This window comes from Nerophis lumbriciformis, linkage group LG04 (genome assembly GCF_033978685.3).
Source record: "Nerophis lumbriciformis linkage group LG04, RoL_Nlum_v2.1, whole genome shotgun sequence".
In the NCBI taxonomy this organism is placed as follows: Eukaryota; Metazoa; Chordata; class Actinopteri; order Syngnathiformes; family Syngnathidae; genus Nerophis; species Nerophis lumbriciformis.
Genome location: NC_084551.2, coordinates 13,687,779 through 13,709,000, shown reverse-complemented (window position 1 = coordinate 13,709,000; position 21,222 = coordinate 13,687,779). Strand labels below are relative to the sequence as shown.

The window sequence follows — 21,222 nt, the reverse complement described above, 5'->3', positions numbered from 1 at the left end:
AAGTGACCAGAATATGAATTAAAATAATCATACAACCTATAACCTTATTATTGACTTAAATATGATTATAAATATGTCAATGTTAACTTGTTAAATGTTGGATATAGAGAACATACAAACTCTTTATTTATTAAATCACAATTATTGAATTTCAATGATTTGGTGCATTTGCACACAGCTAAAATGATGTACAAAGCAAACTATAACCTGCTACCCAAGAATGTACAACAATTCTTCTCAACAAAAGAGGATAAATATAACCTTAGAGGAAAATCTAATTCAAAACATGTGTATGCTCGTACAACACTTAAAACCTTTAGTATATATGTATGTGGAAATAAATTATGGAATGGATTAACCAAAGAAATTAAACAAAGCACCAATATGATTCAGTTTAAGAGACTGTTCAAACTACAAGTGTTCACAAAGTACACAGGACAAGAATTATGAACATCTTAAAACCCTTTTTTTCCTTTTTTTTATAGAGATAGATTATTTATGTATTTAATATTTGTTTGCTTACTATGGTATATTGTTTATTTATTATTTATTTGTTCACTGTTCTGTTACAGAGAACAAGGAAATTGGATAAAATTGCTGTGGTATGAAAAGGGCTAGGATTAAATAAGCTCTGCTTCTTCCTACTCCTTTTCGGACGTGCTGTAATGAAACAACTGGAATTGTGTGATGCATTACATTCTATCGTATGCATGTTCGAAATAAACTGAAACTGAACTGAACTGAACTTAACTTCCAATTGTAAAGGAGAGATTAGCTGATACATATTGGCTTATCATCAGTGGATAATACGAATCATAATAATACATCATTATTATTATCAATATATATATATTATTATTAGTGCAGCTCCTTAAGTTGAGTCTCTCCCTATCTTTAAAAACATGGTGACACCTCAGTTTCTAACTATAATCGTGGGTCTTTGAACACACTGCACTACAGTTACGGGCAATGAGATGCAAAAGTGAAACTTAACTTTCTCCTATGCTGCCACAGATATATTTATTATATTTTACTATAGGGCTGTCAAAATTAACAAGTTAAATTATTAAATTAATCATAAACACACTTAGATTAATCATGTAAATTATTATGACTGCACATGTTTTTTCTCTCTTAACCTTAACCGATAATACATCAGTACAAAAACGAGTAAGAAGACTTCAACTGGTGTGCTGGCTGGTTAATTTCACTCCAAAATACAACCTGAAGGAACTTTAGATAAAACTGTTACCACGTTTAGTGCAAATAAATGACATGCATTCAAGTAAAACATTTTAAAACGTTCCTAAATAACATTCTGACAATAAAATAGCACTTGTGTACAAAATTGGGTCTTTTCTTAAGCAAATTGCAGGCAATCAAGTAAATTACCTGTGATTAATAATGACTAATCAAAAATGCCGAAATGTGATTAATCTAATTTAAAAAAAATAAAAAAAAACATTTGACAGCCCAATGTTTACCTTTTATTCTATTACCGTTCCTTGTTCCAACATGCTGGAGCTGTGTGTGAATGTTTAAAGTGGAGTTTTGATGACTTTGTGACATCTCGGTTTGAGTGAAGTGTTCAAAGTTAGAAAGTTAGGCTTGCCTTTATCCAAATGAAATGGAGGTCGTAGACATTTTAAATTTGATTCAAGCAACCTTATTATCAAACTTTCACTGCTATATTAATCATGTATTTACATTTATAAATTAATTTGTATAACTTACATATTTTAATGAAATAAATGTTGTTTTCAAACTTTACAAATGACAAGGAGACCCCGGGCTTGGGGCCCCAGTATAACATTCCCATTCACCCCCCGCCTTCGATGCCCTCGCTTCTACTTCAAGTCAAAATCAGGTGCATTCCTCCTGCAGTGTTTTAGAACGGCGTACAGATGTTTAAAGTCCACAGCACCTTTCAGCTTCAATCTGCAGCCTCTGATTGAAATTGATTACCTAACTCAAGGCTTGAGCCCCAGCCAATTCCACTGAGGTGCAGGCCCAGCAGCGTACACCCACCCAGAGAGGAGGAGAGCACAGGCAGAGACAAAGTAGACGAGGAGAGAATGGGGTGGGGGAGAAAGACCAGGGGGTGCATTGAACAGTGTGCCTTAGTGTCTACTGGGACACTGATAAAATACCTGGACATTTTTATAGACAAACTACTTATTTCTATCCTCATATCACTTGGGAAGACTGATAACTTTATATTCCTCTCAGGCAGAGAAAGAAGGGGCGGGGGTTGCTTTCAGTAGTTTAATTGATCAAACTGTAGCCACAAGGGTTTTTTTCTGGAGATAAAAGGCACTACCACTCTCCCTGTACAATACAAAGATCTTTTAGAAAGCAGACCTAGTGAAAAAAGGGGGAAAAAAGTAACTCATTATGCAAAGTCATTACTGGCCTCCGACTATTCTGCTTAAAGAGATGGAAGTTAAATTGTATCGTGAGGATTTTTAGAGGTCACACAGCGTCGGCCATTCATATAAAAGCGTTTTAAAAGAGTATTGCTGGAGAACGTAAATAAAAGCCATTTTGGTGTCAAACAAAAATACTGGGATTAAGTAGATTGTGTTTAAACATTGCAGTTGATGCTCATACTTGCCAACCCTCCCAGATTTTCCGGGAGACTCCCAAAATTCAGCGCCTGTCCCGAAAACCTCCCGGGACAAATTGTCTCCCGAAAATCTCCCAAAATTCAGGCGGAGCTGGAGGCCACGCCCCCTCCAGCTCCATGCGGACCTGAGTCCGCTTTCCCACAATATAAACAGCGTGCCTGCCCAATCACGTTATAACTGTAGAATGATCGAGGGCGAGTTCTTGGTTTCTTATGTGGGTTTATTATTAGGCAGTTTCATTAACATCCTCCCAGCGCGGTAACAACACACAACAACAGCAGTCACGTTTTCGTCTACCGTAAAGCAGTTCGTCTGCCGTAAACAGTAATGTTGTGACACTCTTAAACAGGACAATACTGCCATCTACTGTACATGCATATGTGACAATAACATCTACGGCTTTTAGAGAGTGCAGTGCACGACTGCGCACACCACAAGGAGACGAAGCAGAAGAACGAGGAAGATACAGCCATGGCGACGCCGAGTAAGATGAAGAAATACGCTTGTAAATTCCAAGCCGCAGCTGCGATTGGACCTGGATAGCCTCCGGGAAGAAGTAGTGGACTACCAAGTGCTTGGCAGTGAAGATCTTCCTCAGGAAGCAAAGATTGACCGGTTTTGGGCCATGCTAGGGAGAGATGGAAGATTCCAGACTCTAGTGCATTTGTTGAAAGCACTTTTGTGCGTGCCACACAGCAATGCATCATCAGAGCAGCATGGCTAGAAAAATAGTGACAGAGAATAGCACAAGCATGGACAATTCAACCCTTAACTCAACAATGAGTAGATGAGTGTTATGTGTGTGTATATGTGTAAATAAATGAACACTGAAATTCAAGTATTTCTTTTATATATATATATATATATATATAATAAAATAAATAAATATTTATAGCTAGAATTCACTGAAAGTCAAGTATTTCATATATATATATATATATATATAAAATAAAATAAATAAATATTTATAGCTAGAATTCACTGAAAGTCAAGTATTTCATATATATATATATATATATATATATATACTGTATAGAACCCCCCCCCCCCCCCCCCCCACACACACACACACACACACACACCTCCCGAAATCGGAGGTCTCAAGGTTGGCAAGTATGTGGATGCTAAAACATTTATTTCGCAATAGAGTGGTAGCTCAACTTAACTTACTTATTTTTGAGGTAAGAGCTGTCTCTCGGCTAATGTTACAACCAAAGATTTTAGTTACAACTGAGCATCTCCGCCATTCCTGTAGTTGGCATAGCAAACGTCACAATGAACCTTGTAATCTATGCCTTTCGCTCCAAATGGAGCATAGGCCATCAACAAGCACTTGCCATCGCACTATGTTCTGTGTTACGACCCAATCGATACCCGGACGACCTGCTAGGTCCATGCATACGGTAAGACTATGTCACTTCCCTTCTAGCAATTTATTACAACTTGGCTTTTGCAAAGTTACATTCTATGATATAAATGTTTTAATAATATTTTGTATTAAAAATAGCTTATCTAATAGTAAAAGAGAACAATAATATAAAAATGAACAAGGGGTAGTTTTAAAAAAACGAAGGAGTAGTATCGCCACAATTTCAACTACTTTCACTCTTCTGTTATTCAATCAATCAATCAATGTTTATTTATATAGCCCTAAATCACAAGTGTCTCAAAGGGCTGCACAAGCCACAACAACATCCTCGGTACAAAGCCCACATAAGGGCAAGGAAAAACTCACCCCAGTGGGACGTCGATGTGAATGACTATGAGAAACCTTGGAGAGGACCGCATATGTGGGTAACCCCCCCCCCCCCAGGGGAGACCGAATGCAATGGATGTCGAGTGGGTCTGACATAATATTGTGAGAGTCCAGTCCATAGTGGATCCAACATAATAGTAAGAGTCCAGTCCATAGTGGGGCCAGCAGGACACCATCCCGAGCGGAGACGGGTCAGCAGCGCAGAGATGTTCCCAACCGATGCACAGGCGAGCGATCCACCCCGGGTCCCGACTCTGGACAGCCAGCACTTCATCCATGGCCACCCGCCCTTCCCCCGCCCCTCCACAATTGCAATTAATGACGCACTGGGGCACCACTGACTCCCATATAGTAATTGCTTTTTTCAATGTTGATTTCTTTTAAACGAGACACCTAACTTAAATCTATATACTGTATGCGGCCTAACAAAAAGTAGATTTTTAATTGTCAGTGTCGTGAATGTATGTATTTGATGCAAATAAAGTAGTAAAAAATATATATTCTTTGCCATTTGATGGTGCTGAGCACATTAATCGGGTTTCTGTACGAAAACGTAAGGTTTCAAAATAAATACTGTATTTTCAAAAATTGTTAGTTTTGTTGCATGTCTATGGATGTTCTCATTAATTGAGGTCATTGTATTCTAAGGGAATTCAATCGATCTCAACTGAACTGTTTGTTTTGTTTTGTATGTAATATTTTATATGACATTGTTATTGAAATGAAGATTACAAAAAAATAAAACCTTAGTAACAGTGACGGCGTGCCCAAACATAACTGCCGTAAAACAAGTTGACAGGACGTGCCGTAGTCTCCAAGCATGCGTGGACCGATCAGGTTCCTGGTACCCATTGGGTAGTGACATGCTATCCTGGCCATTTCAATGCAGTTGGTCACATGTTTCTTTAACTCTGCCACAGTGTCTCGCCTCTAGCTGTTGCGAGGTCTGCTTCTCTCTAGTATCTGTTTGGCCACTGGTTCCTGTCACGCTCACTCTCACAGAGCTTTGTTCAGGATTTAGACCTCCATCAGATTTTGTTGGTGCCTCTCAGACAATTGTTAAAGAATGCCTGAATCTTTTGTTGCATTGACTATGTAGTCCGCCATGTTTCGCATCTGTAGAACATAATTGACCTCACATTGGAGATGAAGATGCAGAGTTTGGCTCTCTTTCTAATTGCTCCAGATGCCAAGATGTTCTTGAGCATGACGAAGGCTGTTCTTGCCTTGCCAACTCTGTTGGGCCATGAGCGCCTCCGAGAAGGGCCGCCAAAAAATATCTGCTTCTCAGCTGTGGTCTGTATAGGTCTGCAGTGGTACTCAGTTGTAATACACTTCTCTACCACTTGTGGCAGTAATGACATTAGCAAACAAACAAAGTCTGGAGCTTAAGTGATCGAGAAGTTTCTTTATCACAAAAATTATGATTAAAGTGGTGTAGCTGTATTTTCGATTGGACTTCAATTTTATTGACAGTTTATTTAAGAAACCCATACACTATTATAATTTATTTAGTTAGTTAATGTATTTATTATAGCACTGCTTGACACTCAGCATCAAGGGTTGGAATCGAGGGTGTGTAAATCATTAGTACTTTAACTTTAACTTTAAATGTATGTACCCCGTATTTTCCGCACTATAAGGCGCACCTAAAAACCACAATTTTTCTCAAAAGCTGACAGTGCGCCTAATAACCCGGTGCGCTTTATTACGATTCATTTTCATAAAGTTTCGGTCTCGCAACTTCGGTAAACAGCCGCCATCTTTTTTCCCGGTAGAACAGGAAGCGCTTCTTCTTCTACGCAAGCAACCGCCAAGGAAAGCACTCGCCCCCATAGAACAGGAAGCGCTTCACCCGCCCCCATAGAACAGGAAGCGCTTCACCCGCCCCCGGAAGAAGAAGAAAAAACGCGCGGATATCACCGTACGTTTCATTTCCTGTTTACATCTGTAAAGACCACAAAATGGCTCCTACAAAACGATCCGGTTCATAAAAAGACGCAATCTCTCCATCCGCACACGGATTACTACCGTATTTCACAGCAACTGAACCGCACTGTGGAACGGGAGCACGTACGGTGAATATTCGCTCCACAGGGAATGAGAAGTCATCCTTCACTGTGGTTCTAGCTTGCCATGCTAACTTCCACCCATCCAAAAGAGACCTTTCCAGCCGGCGTCATCATAAAAGCTAACTCGAAGGGATGGATGGATGAAGAAAAGATGAGCGAGTGGTTAAGGGAAGTTTACGCGAAGAGGCCGGGTGGCTTTTTTCACACAGCTCCGAAGGCGAACACACCTTCACTAAGACGGGCAGATAGCGCCGGTCGACATACGCCAACATCTGCCAGTGGATCGTAAATGCCTGGGCAGATAGTTTCGGTCACAACTGTGGTCCGACCTTTCCGGAAGGCAGGATTCACAGAACTGCTGGACAACAGTGACACTGACTCCGGTGACTTCGACGAGACGGAACCGGCCATTTTGGATCCCGTATTCGCCCAACTTTTCAATTCGGACACCGAAGACGAAGAATTCGAAGGATTTACGAATGAAGAATAACTTCAGAAGGTGAGCGCTATGTTTATTTTGTGTGTTGTGACATTAACGTTCGAGCAACATTATGTTGCTATTGTTCTACACCATTTTGAATTTTACTATGTTTGTGATTGCACATTTGCGTACATTTTGGGACAGAGTTGTTAGAACGCTGGTTTTCAATATATTATTAAAGTTTGACTGAACTATCTGACTGTTTTTTTGACATTCACTTTAGCGCAGCGTTTTTTTGACATTCACTTTAGCGCAGCGTAGGCGCGGCTTTTAGTCCGGGGCGGCTTATTGGTGGACAAAATTATGAAATATGTAATTCATAGAAGGTGCGGCTAATAATCCGGTGCGCCTTATAGTGCGGAAAATACGGTACATTTATTTTTCAATATTCTTTTATGAGAACCATCTTTTGCGGTATATTATTTATTTTTGTAATCAGCCTGACCTCAGCCTTGATTATAATCTTTGTGATCAACACATGGTTTTTATATACAGGTAAAAGCCAGTAAATTAGAATATTTTGAAAAACTTGATTTATTTCAGTAATTGCATTCAAAAGGTGTAACTTGTACATTATATTTATTCATTGCACACAGACTGATGCATTCAAATGTTTATTTCATTTAATTTTGATGATTTGAAGTGGCAACAAATGAAAATCCAAAATTCCGTGTGTCACAAAATTAGAATATTACTTAAGGCTAATACAAAAAAGGGATTTTTAGAAATGTTGGCCAACTGAAAAGTATGAAAATGAAAAATATGAGCATGTACAATACTCAATACTTGGTTGGAGCTCCTTTTGCCTCAATTACTGCGTTAATGCGGCGTGGCATGGAGTCGATGAGTTTCTGGCACTGCTCAGGTGTTATGAGAGCCCAGGTTGCTCTGATAGTGGCCTTCAACTCTTCTGCGTTTTTGGGTCTGGCATTCTGCATCTTCCTTTTCACAATACCCCACAGATTTTCTATGGGGCTAAGGTCAGGGGAGTTGGCGGGCCAATTTAGAACAGAAATACCATGGTCCGTAAACCAGGCACGGGTAGATTTTGCGCTGTGTGCAGGCGCCAAGTCCTGTTGGAACTTGAAATCTCCATCTCCATAGAGCAGGTCAGCAGCAGGAAGCATGAAGTGCTCTAAAACTTGCTGGTAGACGGCTGCGTTGACCCTGGATCTCAGGAAACAGAGTGGACCGACACCAGCAGATGACATGGCACCCCAAACCATCACCCAACCATGCAAATTTTGCATTTCCTTTGAAGACAGGAGAGGCACAGGATCCACGTTGCCTGAAGTCTAGTGTAAAGTTTCCACCATCAGTGATGGTTTGGGGTGCCATGTCATCTGCTGGTGTCGGTCCACTCTGTTTCCTGAGATCCAGGGTCAACGCAGCCGTCTACCAGCAAGTTTTAGAGCACTTCATGCTTCCTGCTGCTGACCTGCTCTATGGAGATGGAGATTTCAAGTTCCAACAGGACTTGGCGCCTGCACACAGCGCAAAATCTACCCGTGGCTGGTTTACGGACCATGGTATTTCTGTTCTAAATTGGCCCGCCAACTCCCCTGACCTTAGCCCCATAGAAAATCTGTGGGGTATTGTGAAAAGGAAGATGCAGAATGCCAGACCCAAAAACGCAGAAGAGTTGAAGGCCACTATCAGAGCAACCTGGGCTCTCATAACACCTGAGCAGTGCCAGAAACTCATCGACTCCATGCCACGCCGCATTAACGCAGTAATTGAGGCAAAAGGAGCTCCAACCAAGTATTGAGTATTGTACATGCTCATATTTTTCATTTTCATACTTTTCAGTTGGCCAACATTTCTAAAAATCCCTTTTTTGTATTAGCTTTAAGTAATATTCTAATTTTGTGACACACGGAATTTTGTATTTTCATTTGTTGCCACTTCAAATCATCAAAATTAAATGAAATAAACATTTGAATGCATCAGTCTGTGTGCAATGAATAAATATAATGTACAAGTTACACCTTTTGAATGCAATTACTGAAATAAATCAAGTTTTTCAAAATATTCTAATTTACTGGCTTTTACCTGTAATTTGACTAAGTTGTAAACAATAAGTAGGTTAGATATAATTATTGAATATGATTAAAATCAAGAGTAAGAATACCAATCCAGTGTTAATCGCATTAGTCCTGTTGTTTTATTGTAATTGTTGTTTTAAATCATCTATGTTTTATGCAACACTTTGTGTTTTGTATCTGTAAAAAGTGCCTTATAAATAAAATAATACATTTACTTACTTGAAATATGAGTGGGTCCTGGGCCCCTCTGTCGTGGAAAAGTTGGGCCCTGAGGTCAAAAAGGTGAAGAACCACTGTATTAAGAGATCTAGGGGTTTTCTTTTATTGTTAAGCATGTCTTCTGTTTTTTAATGCAGATTATATCTAATCTAATTTCTCTACAAAACCTGTTGTAGTCTTGTTTTGTCTTTTTTAGCTGTCCTTCATTTTCTTTGGATATGGAAGACACCTTACTGATGTACTTCCCATTATTCAGGATGTTCATTGTCAGTATCTCTTATAATGTTAAACATTGTTTTCCATCCATCCATTTTCTACCGCTTATTCCCTTTGGGGTCGCGGGGGGCGCTGGAGCCTATCTCAGCTACAATCGGGCGGAAGGCGGGGTACACCCTGGACAAGTCGCCACCTCATATCGCAGGGCCAACACAGATAGACAGACAACATTCACACTCACATCCACACACTAGGGCCAATTTAGTGTTGCCAATCAACTTATCCCCAGGTGCATGTCTTTGGAGGTGGGAGGAAGCCGGAGTACCCGGAGGGAACCCACGCAGTCACGGGGAGAACATGCAAACTCCACACAGAAAGATCCCGAGCCCGGGATTGAACCCAAGACTACTCAGGACCTTCGTATTGTGAGGCAGATGCACTAACCCCTCTGCCACCGTGAAGCCCTAAACATTGTTTTAATGACTGTAATTTAACCCAAATCAAACTATAACATTGTTAGCGTGGCTGCTATGGTTTTAGTTTTGTGATAACAAGGATCCAAAACAAATGTCACAACACAATTATACATTCCCTACAATCCATTGACAACTACAACAAGGAATTAAATGCGGGAAGAAATAAACAAACATTTACCTTTCCAGCCACAGTGGCCTTGTGGTTAGAGTGTCCGCCCTGAGACTGGGAGGTCGTGAGTTCAAACCCCGGCCGAGTCATACCAAAGACTATACAAATGGGACCCATTACCTCCCTGCTTGGCACTCAGCATCAAGGGTTGGAATTGGGGGTTAAATCACCAAATGATTCCCGAGCGCGGTGCACGCTGCTGCTCACTGCTCCCCTCACCTCCCAGGGGGTGAACATGGGGATGGGTCAAATGCAGAGCACACATTTCAACACACCCAGTGTGTGTGTGACAATCGTTGGAACTTTAACTTCACTTTAACCTTTCCATGTGAGTGAAACCTTGTAGAAGAACGGTCGTCTGTTGATCATGTGGAAACAGACTGTTGGGGTCACAGTTGTGAATGCATTAAAAAATATTAACATTATGTCTAGCAATGTTCGAATTAAGTATTATAGAATGAATGTGTTCATGACACCTGTAACTAAATTTACTAAAATATCCAATAATTATATCCAATACTGGATTTGAAATTAAAATATTCCGAAGCAGGACTCGTAAAAACAGGAAGAGTGAGACCTCATGTTATTTTCTCCCATTTCAGTAAGCCGCGCCTACTGTAAAACTTCCGACCAATCAACGACCTCAAAATTGTCTGCGCGCATGCGCAGTGCATAGACGCGGGAGACTCCCGGAACACAAACAATGTAGTGATGGCGGCAGTGACAGCGCCGCACTTTGCAACAAATTCACGGGATATTCCTGACACCAAGTAACATATTTTCTCAATTTAAGTGCTGTTTGACTATTTTAGTTGGTCTTGCTTGTTTGTATATACATGTCTGAACTCCGTGTTCTGTCTACAGACGCTGACCGGGGCCCAGAGGACAAACATCTAAACTAAAGGTACAGTTAAAGTGACACGTTTCCTATTAAATCTGCTGTTACATTGCTATAGTTGACAAATAACGGTTGATTGAAACTTACCTGGCTGGTACATGTTGCATGTGGTGTCGTTTCTCATTGAATGTCTATTGCTATTAAAGGTGAAAGTGGCGAACAGCATGGCTGACGACTTCAGCCAATCCCTCACTCCTCCAGTCTCTCCCACACACAGTCTGTGTGATCCGACCTCAACCAAACCGCCCTGGTTCTACTGCTCTGAACCTAAAGAGGATCCTACTGGAGCACTCTCAAGTGAGGGGTACACTGCCAGAGGTTCTTTGAAAAGGTAACAAACAAATATGCCTACATGTCATCCTCATGTAAGGCTTTGACTACATGGGCCGAGTATGGGCGAACACACAGCAACGTCCGAACAGAAATGATCCAAAACCAAAAAACACACAACACCATAAAACAAATGCTTTTGGAAAACGCAAGTGTCACTGGTTAACATTGTTTTTGTTTGTCGGTTTCTTTATAAAATGTTTAAAATATTATAGCCAAGGTGTTTATTATGCTTATCAGTTTTTCTCAAACGCTTTTCTCCAAATACCACCTCAGAACACACTTGGCTTCAAGTACTGCCATAAAGACCCACATTTCTAACAAGAAAAGTTTTTTTTTTTTACATCATAGAGCCCCTTTAAAGGAGGACATTCCTCAGGTTTGGCTCACTTTTTTGTTCTGCGAACTTGCAGTATTTCTATTATGCAGTTGTTTTATTGCCTATGTGAATTTTTTTTCTAATGCATGATTTTGATTCTGCAGTGTTTAAAATGTATGTATTGTGGTCTAGATCAGTGGTTCTCAACCTTTTTTCAGTGATGTACCCCCTGTGATTTTTTTTTTTAATTCAAGTATCCCCTAATAGAAGTAAAATACAGCACTATGTCATCAGTTTCTGATTTATTCAATTGTATCGATCCGTTGTGGTGAAGAAGGAGCTGAGCCGGAAGGCAAAGCTCTCAATTTACCGGTCGATCTACGTTCCCATCCTCACCTATGGTCATGAGCTTTGGGTTATGACCGAAAGGACAAGATCACGGGTACAAGCGGCCAAAATTAGTTTCCTCCGCCGGGTGGCGGGGCGCTCCCTTAGAGATAGGGTGAGAAGCTCTGCCATCCGGGAGGAGCTCAAAGTAAAGCCGCTGCTCCTCCACATCGAGAGGAGCCAGATGAGGTGGTTCGGGCATCTGGTCAGGATGCCACCCGAACGCCTCCCTAGGGAGGTGTTTAGGGCACGTCCGACCGGTAGGAGGACACGGGGAAGACCCAGGACACGTTGGGAAGACTATGTCTCCCGGCTGGCCTGGGAACGCCTCGGGGTCCCACAGGAAGAGCTGGACGAAGTGGCTGGGGATAGGGAAGTCTGGGCTTCCCTGCTTAGGCTGCTGCCCCCGCGACACGACCTCGGATAAGCGGAAGAAGATGGATGGATGATTTTGATTCTGCAGTGTTTAAAATGTATGTATTGTGGTCTAGATCAGTGGTTCTCAACCTTTTTTCAGTGATGTACCCCTGTGATTTTTTTTAAAATTCAAGTACCCCCTAATCAGAGCAAAGCATTTTTGGTTGAAAAAAAGAGATGAAGTAAAATACAGCACTATGTCATCAGTTTCTGATTTATTAAATTGTATAACAGTGCAAAATATTGCTCATTTGTAGTGGTCTTTCTTGAACTATTTGTAAAAAAGATAGTTTTTTATTTATATTTATAAAGGATTTTTGAATTGTTGCTATTTTTAGATTATTTAAAAAAAATCTCACGTACCCCTTGGCATACCTTCAAGTACCCCCAGGGGTACGCGTACCCCCATTTGAGAACCACTGGTCGAGATAATATGTATTGGATATGCTTTAGTGTAAATTTTGCAAACATTTTTCTCTTCAGTCACATTAATAACATTCTGCTTGTATGTCTGCAAGATGTTAGTTTGTGGCATTCCCAGATTGCAAAACCACGTCCCGCCCTGTCCAAAATTACCTGATTTATCTTTTGAAAATGTAAACTGTTTAAATACTGTATGTATATTAAAGACAAAACGTCATCGCTATTTAAAAAAAAAAAAAAAATCCAGACTCGGTCAAAAATATACTTCATAAACATTATATACATTTACACCGTCACAACATTAGGTCCCACTACCCACTCACAGATCGATACAGAGCTGCAAAATAAATAAAGTACCGTATTTTTCGGACTATAAGTCGCAGTTTTTTTCATTATTTGGCTGGGGTGCGACTTATACTCAGGAGCGACTTATGTGTGAAATTATTAACACATTACTGTAAAATATGAAAATAATATTATTTAGCTCATTCACGTAAGACACTAGACGTATACGATTCATCGGATTTAGCGATTAGGAGTGACAGAAAGTTTGGTAAACGTATAGCATGTTCTATATGTTATAGTTATTTGAATGACTCTTACCATAATATGTTATGTTAACATACCAGGCACGTTGTCAGTTGGTTATTTATGCCTCATATAACGTACACTTATTCAGCCTGTTGTTCACTATTCTTTATTAATTTTAAATTGCCTTTCAAATGTCTATTCTTGGTGTTGGGTTTTATCAAATACATTTCCACAAAAAATGTGACTTATACTCCAGTGCGACTTATATGTTTTTTTCCTTCTTTATTATGCATTTTCGGTCTGTGCGACTTATACTCCGGAGCGACTTATACTCCAAAAAATACGGTAATATGTTCACCTATACCATTTATTGTGTTCCCTCAAACCAAGTAGAAATGTGGCAATGGCTTTGATTTTTCCCTGTCAGAGTTTAACGGCTAATCCAATTTTGTAATGATCCATCTTGACAAAACAGTGCCATGCAAAATCTTGTGAAGACAAATATACACTTAAGTGTTTTTTGTTTTTTTTAAATCCGAGCAAGTGGGAGTGCTTTACGTGCGATTTAATAACTCGCGGGGCTGCATGCTGCAGCCATAACAGTTACACATCTTAAAGCAGAGGGTGCAAAGCTCCTCCCTCCCCGGCTGATAGTAGTAGTTAATGTCGAAATATGTACATCCACCTAGCAGTAACGCCACAATGTAGCCAATTTTAATAAAAGGGTGCAAGACACTGCGGTCAGAGGTATCCAAAACTTCGTACAACTCACTCCCAAATGCATGAACCTTGTGATTTGATGCTTTGGCATTATTTAGCAAAAGTGTCCAACAATAAGAAACTGACAATATGTTCTGTTTCATATTGTAACTGTATGCATGTTTATAATAAACTTATACCATAAACAATTGTGCAGAAGAAAAATAAATGAAATACAAAATGATTTGATGCACATCCACTATGTAGGCTGCTGCTGTTTCTCGATCCGGCCCCCGCTGACTATGAAGGTGACACAGCAGAGATCTTTGGCTTTGCATGGGTTACAGAGACAGCATTGGTTGAATCTACAAAGCTACTCTTTGGCCTGCTCAGGTAAACCAATGCACAAAGTTTATGTTTTAAAGAAACATACGTACTTAGAAGTTTTTTATGCACTACATGTGTTTGTTTCTTGTTTCTTCTTGGTTTTAGGTGATAGCTCAATAAGATATACTTTAACATGTATTTTACTTAATTTGTTTTGTTATATTTCAGGCAAAATATTTGCAGACTTGAGACTTTGGCACAATGCAGCTCACATGACTTTGGTAAGCATGACTCTATAGTGTATAGAGTTTGGCTAATAAAAGGTCATCTTTTCCTCAAAAAATATATTTGTATACATAAACAACAGAGTACTAAATGTAAAAAATCATAATGCAGTTATATTTGTGTTAGTTCTTAAACAACCAATTATCATTAAATACATGGCTTGATCTAACATGCAAGTAGAAGACCGAGTGAAACTTACTTTCAAACGGTAATATGAATCAGACAATTTGCATAGAAAATGTCTTGTGTTTTTCAAGCTGATTATTGTAACTGAGTCCTGTATTTTACTCATGACACAATAGTGTGTATCTGACTCACTTCCAAATCACACGTTACATTATGATATCGTTAGGATTTGATCATTACCGGTGCCAATATTGATATTCCTTATTGATACCGGTATTCATTGGTACTCTTATCGGTACTCTTATCGGTACAATTTTAATTGGTGTTGTTAAACTTAGGATTTTATTATTTTTTTTATTGCCATTTTTCTTTGCTCAAGAGTTTGTACACTACCAACACCATGTGACATGTCACAGCAGGGAAGTATTTTATCAACACATGCTTTTTAAGTCTTAAACAAGTCAACTATGTTTGCAGTCCAAGGTCCAATGCAGTTGTTATGTCATCATCTTGTAAAGACCACACAAATCCTTGAGTGTGTTTCTAAAAATTACAATCACACTCAGCTGGAAATTAATGTGCAGAACACAGACCTTTTACGTGATACATAATATATAAATCAATACAGTCAATTAGCATGTTAGTCGGTACGCATTTAAGCAAGGTGTGTTTTGATGCCAAGCAAACGTTGCGTGATGGAGTGATGTCGACTAGAGACTTTTAAGTGGATGCTATCTTGCTAAGAGCAACTTTATGGACTATTATATTACTTAAATGTTTTAATTTTTTGAGTGGCTTAATATTCGCCTGTGGATTACTGGATTGCTTGGAGAGCAGTTTATGAAGCGAGGAAACAATGGTTGTGAGTGATGGTGTGAATCTTTGGACACTTTGATCCGATTTCTATATTGACAATTCGATTCAGAATCGATTCTTGATTCAAACCAATTTTCACAATGTATTATTCGGTATAATAATTATAATTTCACTTTTCAAAACAAATTACGGGTTAAAAATGCTTTTTCTTGTTGCATGGCGATGGCCTAAAACATATTTTATTTTATTTTTTTCTTATAAAAAAAGTATTACCGTAGTTAATTTTTTTACATTTCTGTTGTTTTCAAATTGATAATTGAAACTTAAAAATCAATTCAACATCGAGATGAATAAGAATGACGATTCGAACGTGAATGTATTTTTTTCGGAAATATTGTTTTATACTTTTATACTTTTACATCCATTTTCTACCGCTTGTCCCTTTTGTGTGTGTTGTTGCTTCCTTATTTGTGATTATTCCAAGCTGATAACGTGGTCGTACCCTTTTTTTTTTCATTTTTGTATTTTTTTAACGTAGCAGCGGCACCTGAAGTGAAGTTGACATTGTGTCATAATTACTATGGTCAGCTCAATCAAAAAATACCGTAGCTGGATCATATGTCCATAGTCTTAACAGTCCCAATTTGGAACTGGTACTAAAATATACCGGTACTCACTGGGAATCTTTGGCCATCTCACGACTCGATTACGAATCAGGAACTACGATTCAATTTAAAAATGTATTATTGTTGCATCTTTAATTTATGTACTGTATATTGATGCAGTTTTACATTTCTTTTCATTTCACTAGATAAGCGTTTATCACTTGCAATTTAAAAAAAGCTATTAATTATGAATAAGAAACAGTTAAATTAACTCCCACATTTATTAAATTCATGAAAATGTGTGCAAAACCGGACCATAAATGCCCAAAAGTAAAGGAGCTCGTCGGATCTCTCTGCAAGGGGGTTTGCTGCAGTCAGCCAAATTTTAGAGCTGTCTGCATTACTTTATTTACAATAAATAAATCAATTATTGATTTTTACCAATTGATCGTCCATGTCTAAATTGCGATGCATCTAAAAAGCGATTATTTCCCCCACCTCAGTACTCAGTCGGTGAACATCCTACTCCTGAAGTCTAACAAGGCAGTATTTTGTATATTTGAAAGTACTACTGTTGACAATCAAACATGCAGTAGAGATCCACTGTGAACATTGCAAGATACCATTGCCGTTTGGAGTTAGACCTACAGTACATCTTGATGACTGGTAGTATCAGAACCCATTTTTCATACACTGAAGTCGTTTTAAATCAAACAAAGTTTATTTTATCCTTATTACGTCCCCTTTCACTAAGTAAATGTCTGTTGTAACTCACTGTCACAGGGATGAATTGGTTAAGTTATTTGGATATTGGACTGACATTGCCAAAAGCTCAAGTCTATTAATGCACTCTGTCTTGGAATGTTTCTTGTGTGTTTTAGGTCAAAAAGGCAACCTCCATTATGAAGCATCAGAGCTCAGACAACAGTGTGTTTTATTTCTTCAGTATGTTAAAGTCTTCTTGCACAGGTAATTTTTACATTAGATTATTTTGGCCATGACACTTGGATGTCTGGATAAAGTTATTAATGTGTTTATACGTAATCTGTGAAAACATTTTGATTTGTATACATTCATTCAGACACCTCAGGGTTTCCTGCAGTCTGGATTCAGAGCCATCCCACCCGTATGAGGAACTGGAAGGTCAGCTCCCATCTGTTCTACTGGAGGAGCTGTTTGGCATCACACTCCTTATTGGACGTCTTAAAGACTTGCCTGTCAACATTCAGAGTGCTTTCACTATACAGAACCCAGGAAAGGTATTTATAATTACTTAAACAATTACTTTACACTTACATAATTGAAATTGTGGGCCACTTAGACAAATGACTAAAACAAAATATGTCGATGAATTGTTCTTCCTAAATGAAATCTAAAGACCGGGGGAAAATTATTTGTATACATATTTTTGCATTTTATGCTGGTGGAATGTAACCACGTTTTCGATAGAGCATCAAAATACAAAAAGAAGAAATGGTAGACAGAGACCGAACAAAGAGTATAATTTATTCAAAACAAAATTTCAACTCAAACACACTCTTCATCGGCTGATCAAATGTTGCCCAGTTTTATAAAGTCAAACTGTGTGGAGAAATCAGATTTCATGTAACTTTCTGTCAGACATTCACACTATCATGACCTCGTGCTGATAAAGACAAAAAGGCTTTCGGTCTTTAAAGGTGGCAGGATTTTTGAACTGCACAAGCAAGGCCTTTTGCTGCCGAGCTAGGAAGCAGTAAATTAGTGATTTAAAATGTACATTAAAAAAAGTTGAGTTGTAGACCTAAAAAAGAGGTCTGGACAATGTGAAAGTCTGACAGAAAATGACATTTTTGTGCAAATGTTGATTTTTCAAGGCAGTGGCTATTCAACTTTTTATCAGCTTATGAGTTTAAGTGCAGTTTTCAATATATTGTTAACCCCCAATGGCTTGATCTGCAAAGATCCCAAATAACACGAGCTAAATAGCATGTCAAATTGCGCGTACTATTACTGAGCGTGTTGTGGGTGATCTACTAAGACGGCGTGTGCAGACAAGCAAAAATAACGCCTTATTTAAATGAGAAGTTTGCGAGTACTACCGGCTGTCACCATGGAGATACTCATTTCTTGTACATCAAATGGCATTGTATCGTCAAACTTGTGATGTTTTGCATTATCTGCAACACTTTTTCTGTGCTTTATAAAAGAGCAATCTGGACAACAGAACCTACTTTTTTGCACGCTTAAGCTGTGCTTTGGGAGACACTGGTGTTGGGTCAAAAAGTACTTGCATTAACTGTGAAAATGTGCTGTAATGATGCAGATATACAGTATATGTAATATATAATACATATTTGTTTCCATATAAGAGATATATTGTTAATATATCTACTATATTAAAAAAAAAACACCATAAAAAAACATCACCAAAGTTAATCAATAGAAATTGTTTTGGTGTTTGCTGGCTCCAAATCGGCCCCTTAAGTCATCCAGTAGCTATAAAATGTAATTGTTGTATAAACGATATGTAATATTTTTTATTTATGATAGACCAAATGTTTCGACACACACAAACCGAGGTTCTTTGTCGTCTGTAGCTTTTATTTATTTTTTATTTTTTACTTTGATGCAATACTTGTAATTTTCTCCTGGTCCAAATATTTTTCAGGTGTGTATACTGTTATTTCTTCACAGATTTTTCCTCCCTCTTGGCATCTGTTGCACCTTCATCTTGACATCCACTGGTCAGTCTTGGAGATCCTCCACCTACTTGGCCACAAAATGGAAGGTTTGTTTGCATACTTTGAAATACTGCATCAGTAATTTGTCATTGTTCTTGTCGTACATTAAACATATATGCAAGGACAAAAAAATTAAATGGTAAGTGGGTTATACTTTTATAGCGCTTTTCTACCTTCAAGATACTCAAAGCGCTTTGACATAATTTCCACATTCACACACACTGATATGCCGAAGCTACCATGCAAGGCCTTAACCACGACCCATCAGGTGAAGTGTCTTTGCTCAAGGACACAAAGACGTGACTAGGATGGCAGAAGCTGGGGATCGAAAAAGGAACCCTCAAGTTGCTGGCACGGCCGCTCAACCAACCGAGCCACGTCTTCTTATAACCATCTAATTTTCTCTTCTCCCCAGGCGAGGTGGTGTATGCTCATCAATTTATGAATCTGACTGGAGAGAACTTGACTGATACCAGCCTGTTTGAGGAGCACCTGTGCAGCCTCCTTTGTGACCTCACTGGTCTGGCCATGGGCAAATACAGCAAGGTGGGAAACAAGCAATAGCTGATTTCATCTTAGTTTTGATATGCACAAGTAGTATTTTAGTTTGCATGAGTTGCTTAAATGTAACTAAGATGCATTTGTATTGTGCTTGTTAAAAATTAGCTACTCTAGAAAGCGTGCCAAGTCTTGTTTTTTTCCCAAAGGTGAGGCCTACGGAGATTCTTAGCAGTCATCATTACCATTGTTCCTGCACCAAAGAGCTGTGGATCTTGGTCATTCACCTATTGGAATATAGGAATAAAAGGCTCCACTCACAGGTGGCGAATATATTTTTTCAAAAGATCTCTTAATTTTCCCTCAGCTAAATTAATCAACTTGTTAATCTTGTTTCTGTAGTCGTTCTGGAGCTACATGAACTCACTGATGAAGCCTCTTGCGTCAGGGAAACCAGCAGCTGAGCAATTCAGTGGCCTCCCTGCTCACTGCAAGGACCCTTTAGGATTCACATGGTGGCTGTTAACTCATTTAGCAATGTTGGGGCAGTACAATCATAATGGCATACTCCAGGATGAGGTAAATAGCAACACACTTCAATGTTATATGTAACAGAAAGAGGCCTTTATATACCTATATTGTATGTAATGTGAAATTCGTGTTTTTAAACATTAATTTGTGCGTCAAAATATCACTTTCACGTTTTTGTTTTTTTAATTTAATATAAAAAAAAATACGATCTAAACAAAATTTGTTAATCCTCTTGCTTTAACGCTCCATTGAGTTGCAGGATCGCTGGAGACGATCAGGGACACCAAAACAAGCTAGCTAGTTAGCATGATCTAGCTAGCTTACTTGTTGCTGCCTCTGTTCGCTTTCAGAGCCACATTGTTGACTGCTGTCTACTTTGCTGCTAATTATATTTGGATAATTACAATCCAAACAGTTAGTTCCAAACTAGCAAAAAATTGTATTTTTGACGTGAAAAATGTAAACAGAGGTCACAACACCGAATGTACCCGTGGGGGGTGGATACAGGATAGCGTCGGCAAATGGGAAACTTTTTCTGAGTTCTTTGAATGCATGTTATATAGTTTTACATTAAAATTTCAATTATAATGATATTAGTAAATTTTCTACAAAAAACCCTATAAAATATAGTGTAGAAATGCAGCCAATTGCAGGAAATGTATTTATTGTCAAAATGTTCTTTCGGGGCTTGCGTGGCAGCACGTCATGCTGATTTTCCTGTTTTTAAAGTCAGTTTTTCTTTTTTTTTCTCAAATGGGGGTCACATGCTTGTATATTGTTAATTATTATCAACTCCTTCATTAGGTACGTACACCTGCACAATTGCAACAACTTAAAAAACTGGCCATATGCATTGTTATCTATTTTTTACATATTAACTATATTATACCATAATATATGATGTAATTATATATGATTATATATTAGGGGTGTCAAAAAATATATTTTTTTAATGAATCGCGATTCATATTTGTAATGATTCGTAATCGATAAAACAAAATAAAATCATAAATCAATTGATTTAGTTTTTTTTTTTTATCTGTCCTGTCCAGCCACTCAGGCAAATCATCTTTTTGATGTAGATGCCCATGTCTGCTGTAAAGATTTATTTTAGAAAAGAGAAGTGCGAGATACTTCTTTTGTTGTCTTATTTGGATTTGACTTCATTAAATGTTTGGGTAGAATTTTATTAAACAAAACCAGTTTTCTTTTCAAGTAATAAAGCAATTTATCAGCGCTGTTTATT

The 21,222-nt window shown here is 38.5% G+C and overlaps 2 protein-coding genes across 3 annotated transcripts in view; both read left to right on the top strand.

The window, feature by feature from the left end:
• Window positions 1–21,222, top strand: part of fbxl4 (F-box and leucine-rich repeat protein 4) — a 608,311-nt gene that overhangs the window by 505,052 nt on the left and 82,037 nt on the right. The window lies entirely within an intron of this gene.
• mms22l (MMS22-like, DNA repair protein) overlaps window positions 10,706–21,222 on the top strand; it is a 35,970-nt gene continuing 25,453 nt past the window's right edge. For both annotated transcript variants that reach the window (XM_061949397.2, XM_061949389.2), the window contains exons 1-11: window positions 10,706–10,831; window positions 10,926–10,965; window positions 11,106–11,290; window positions 14,333–14,458; window positions 14,621–14,673; window positions 17,106–17,193; window positions 17,306–17,483; window positions 18,901–18,994; window positions 19,363–19,493; window positions 19,655–19,768; window positions 19,848–20,024. In XM_061949397.2, the coding sequence (XP_061805381.2) occupies window positions 11,124–11,290; window positions 14,333–14,458; window positions 14,621–14,673; window positions 17,106–17,193; window positions 17,306–17,483; window positions 18,901–18,994; window positions 19,363–19,493; window positions 19,655–19,768; window positions 19,848–20,024 (1,128 nt within the window). In that variant the 5' untranslated portion in view covers window positions 10,706–10,831; window positions 10,926–10,965; window positions 11,106–11,123. The remainder of the gene's footprint in view (window positions 10,832–10,925; window positions 10,966–11,105; window positions 11,291–14,332; window positions 14,459–14,620; window positions 14,674–17,105; window positions 17,194–17,305; window positions 17,484–18,900; window positions 18,995–19,362; window positions 19,494–19,654; window positions 19,769–19,847; window positions 20,025–21,222) is intronic.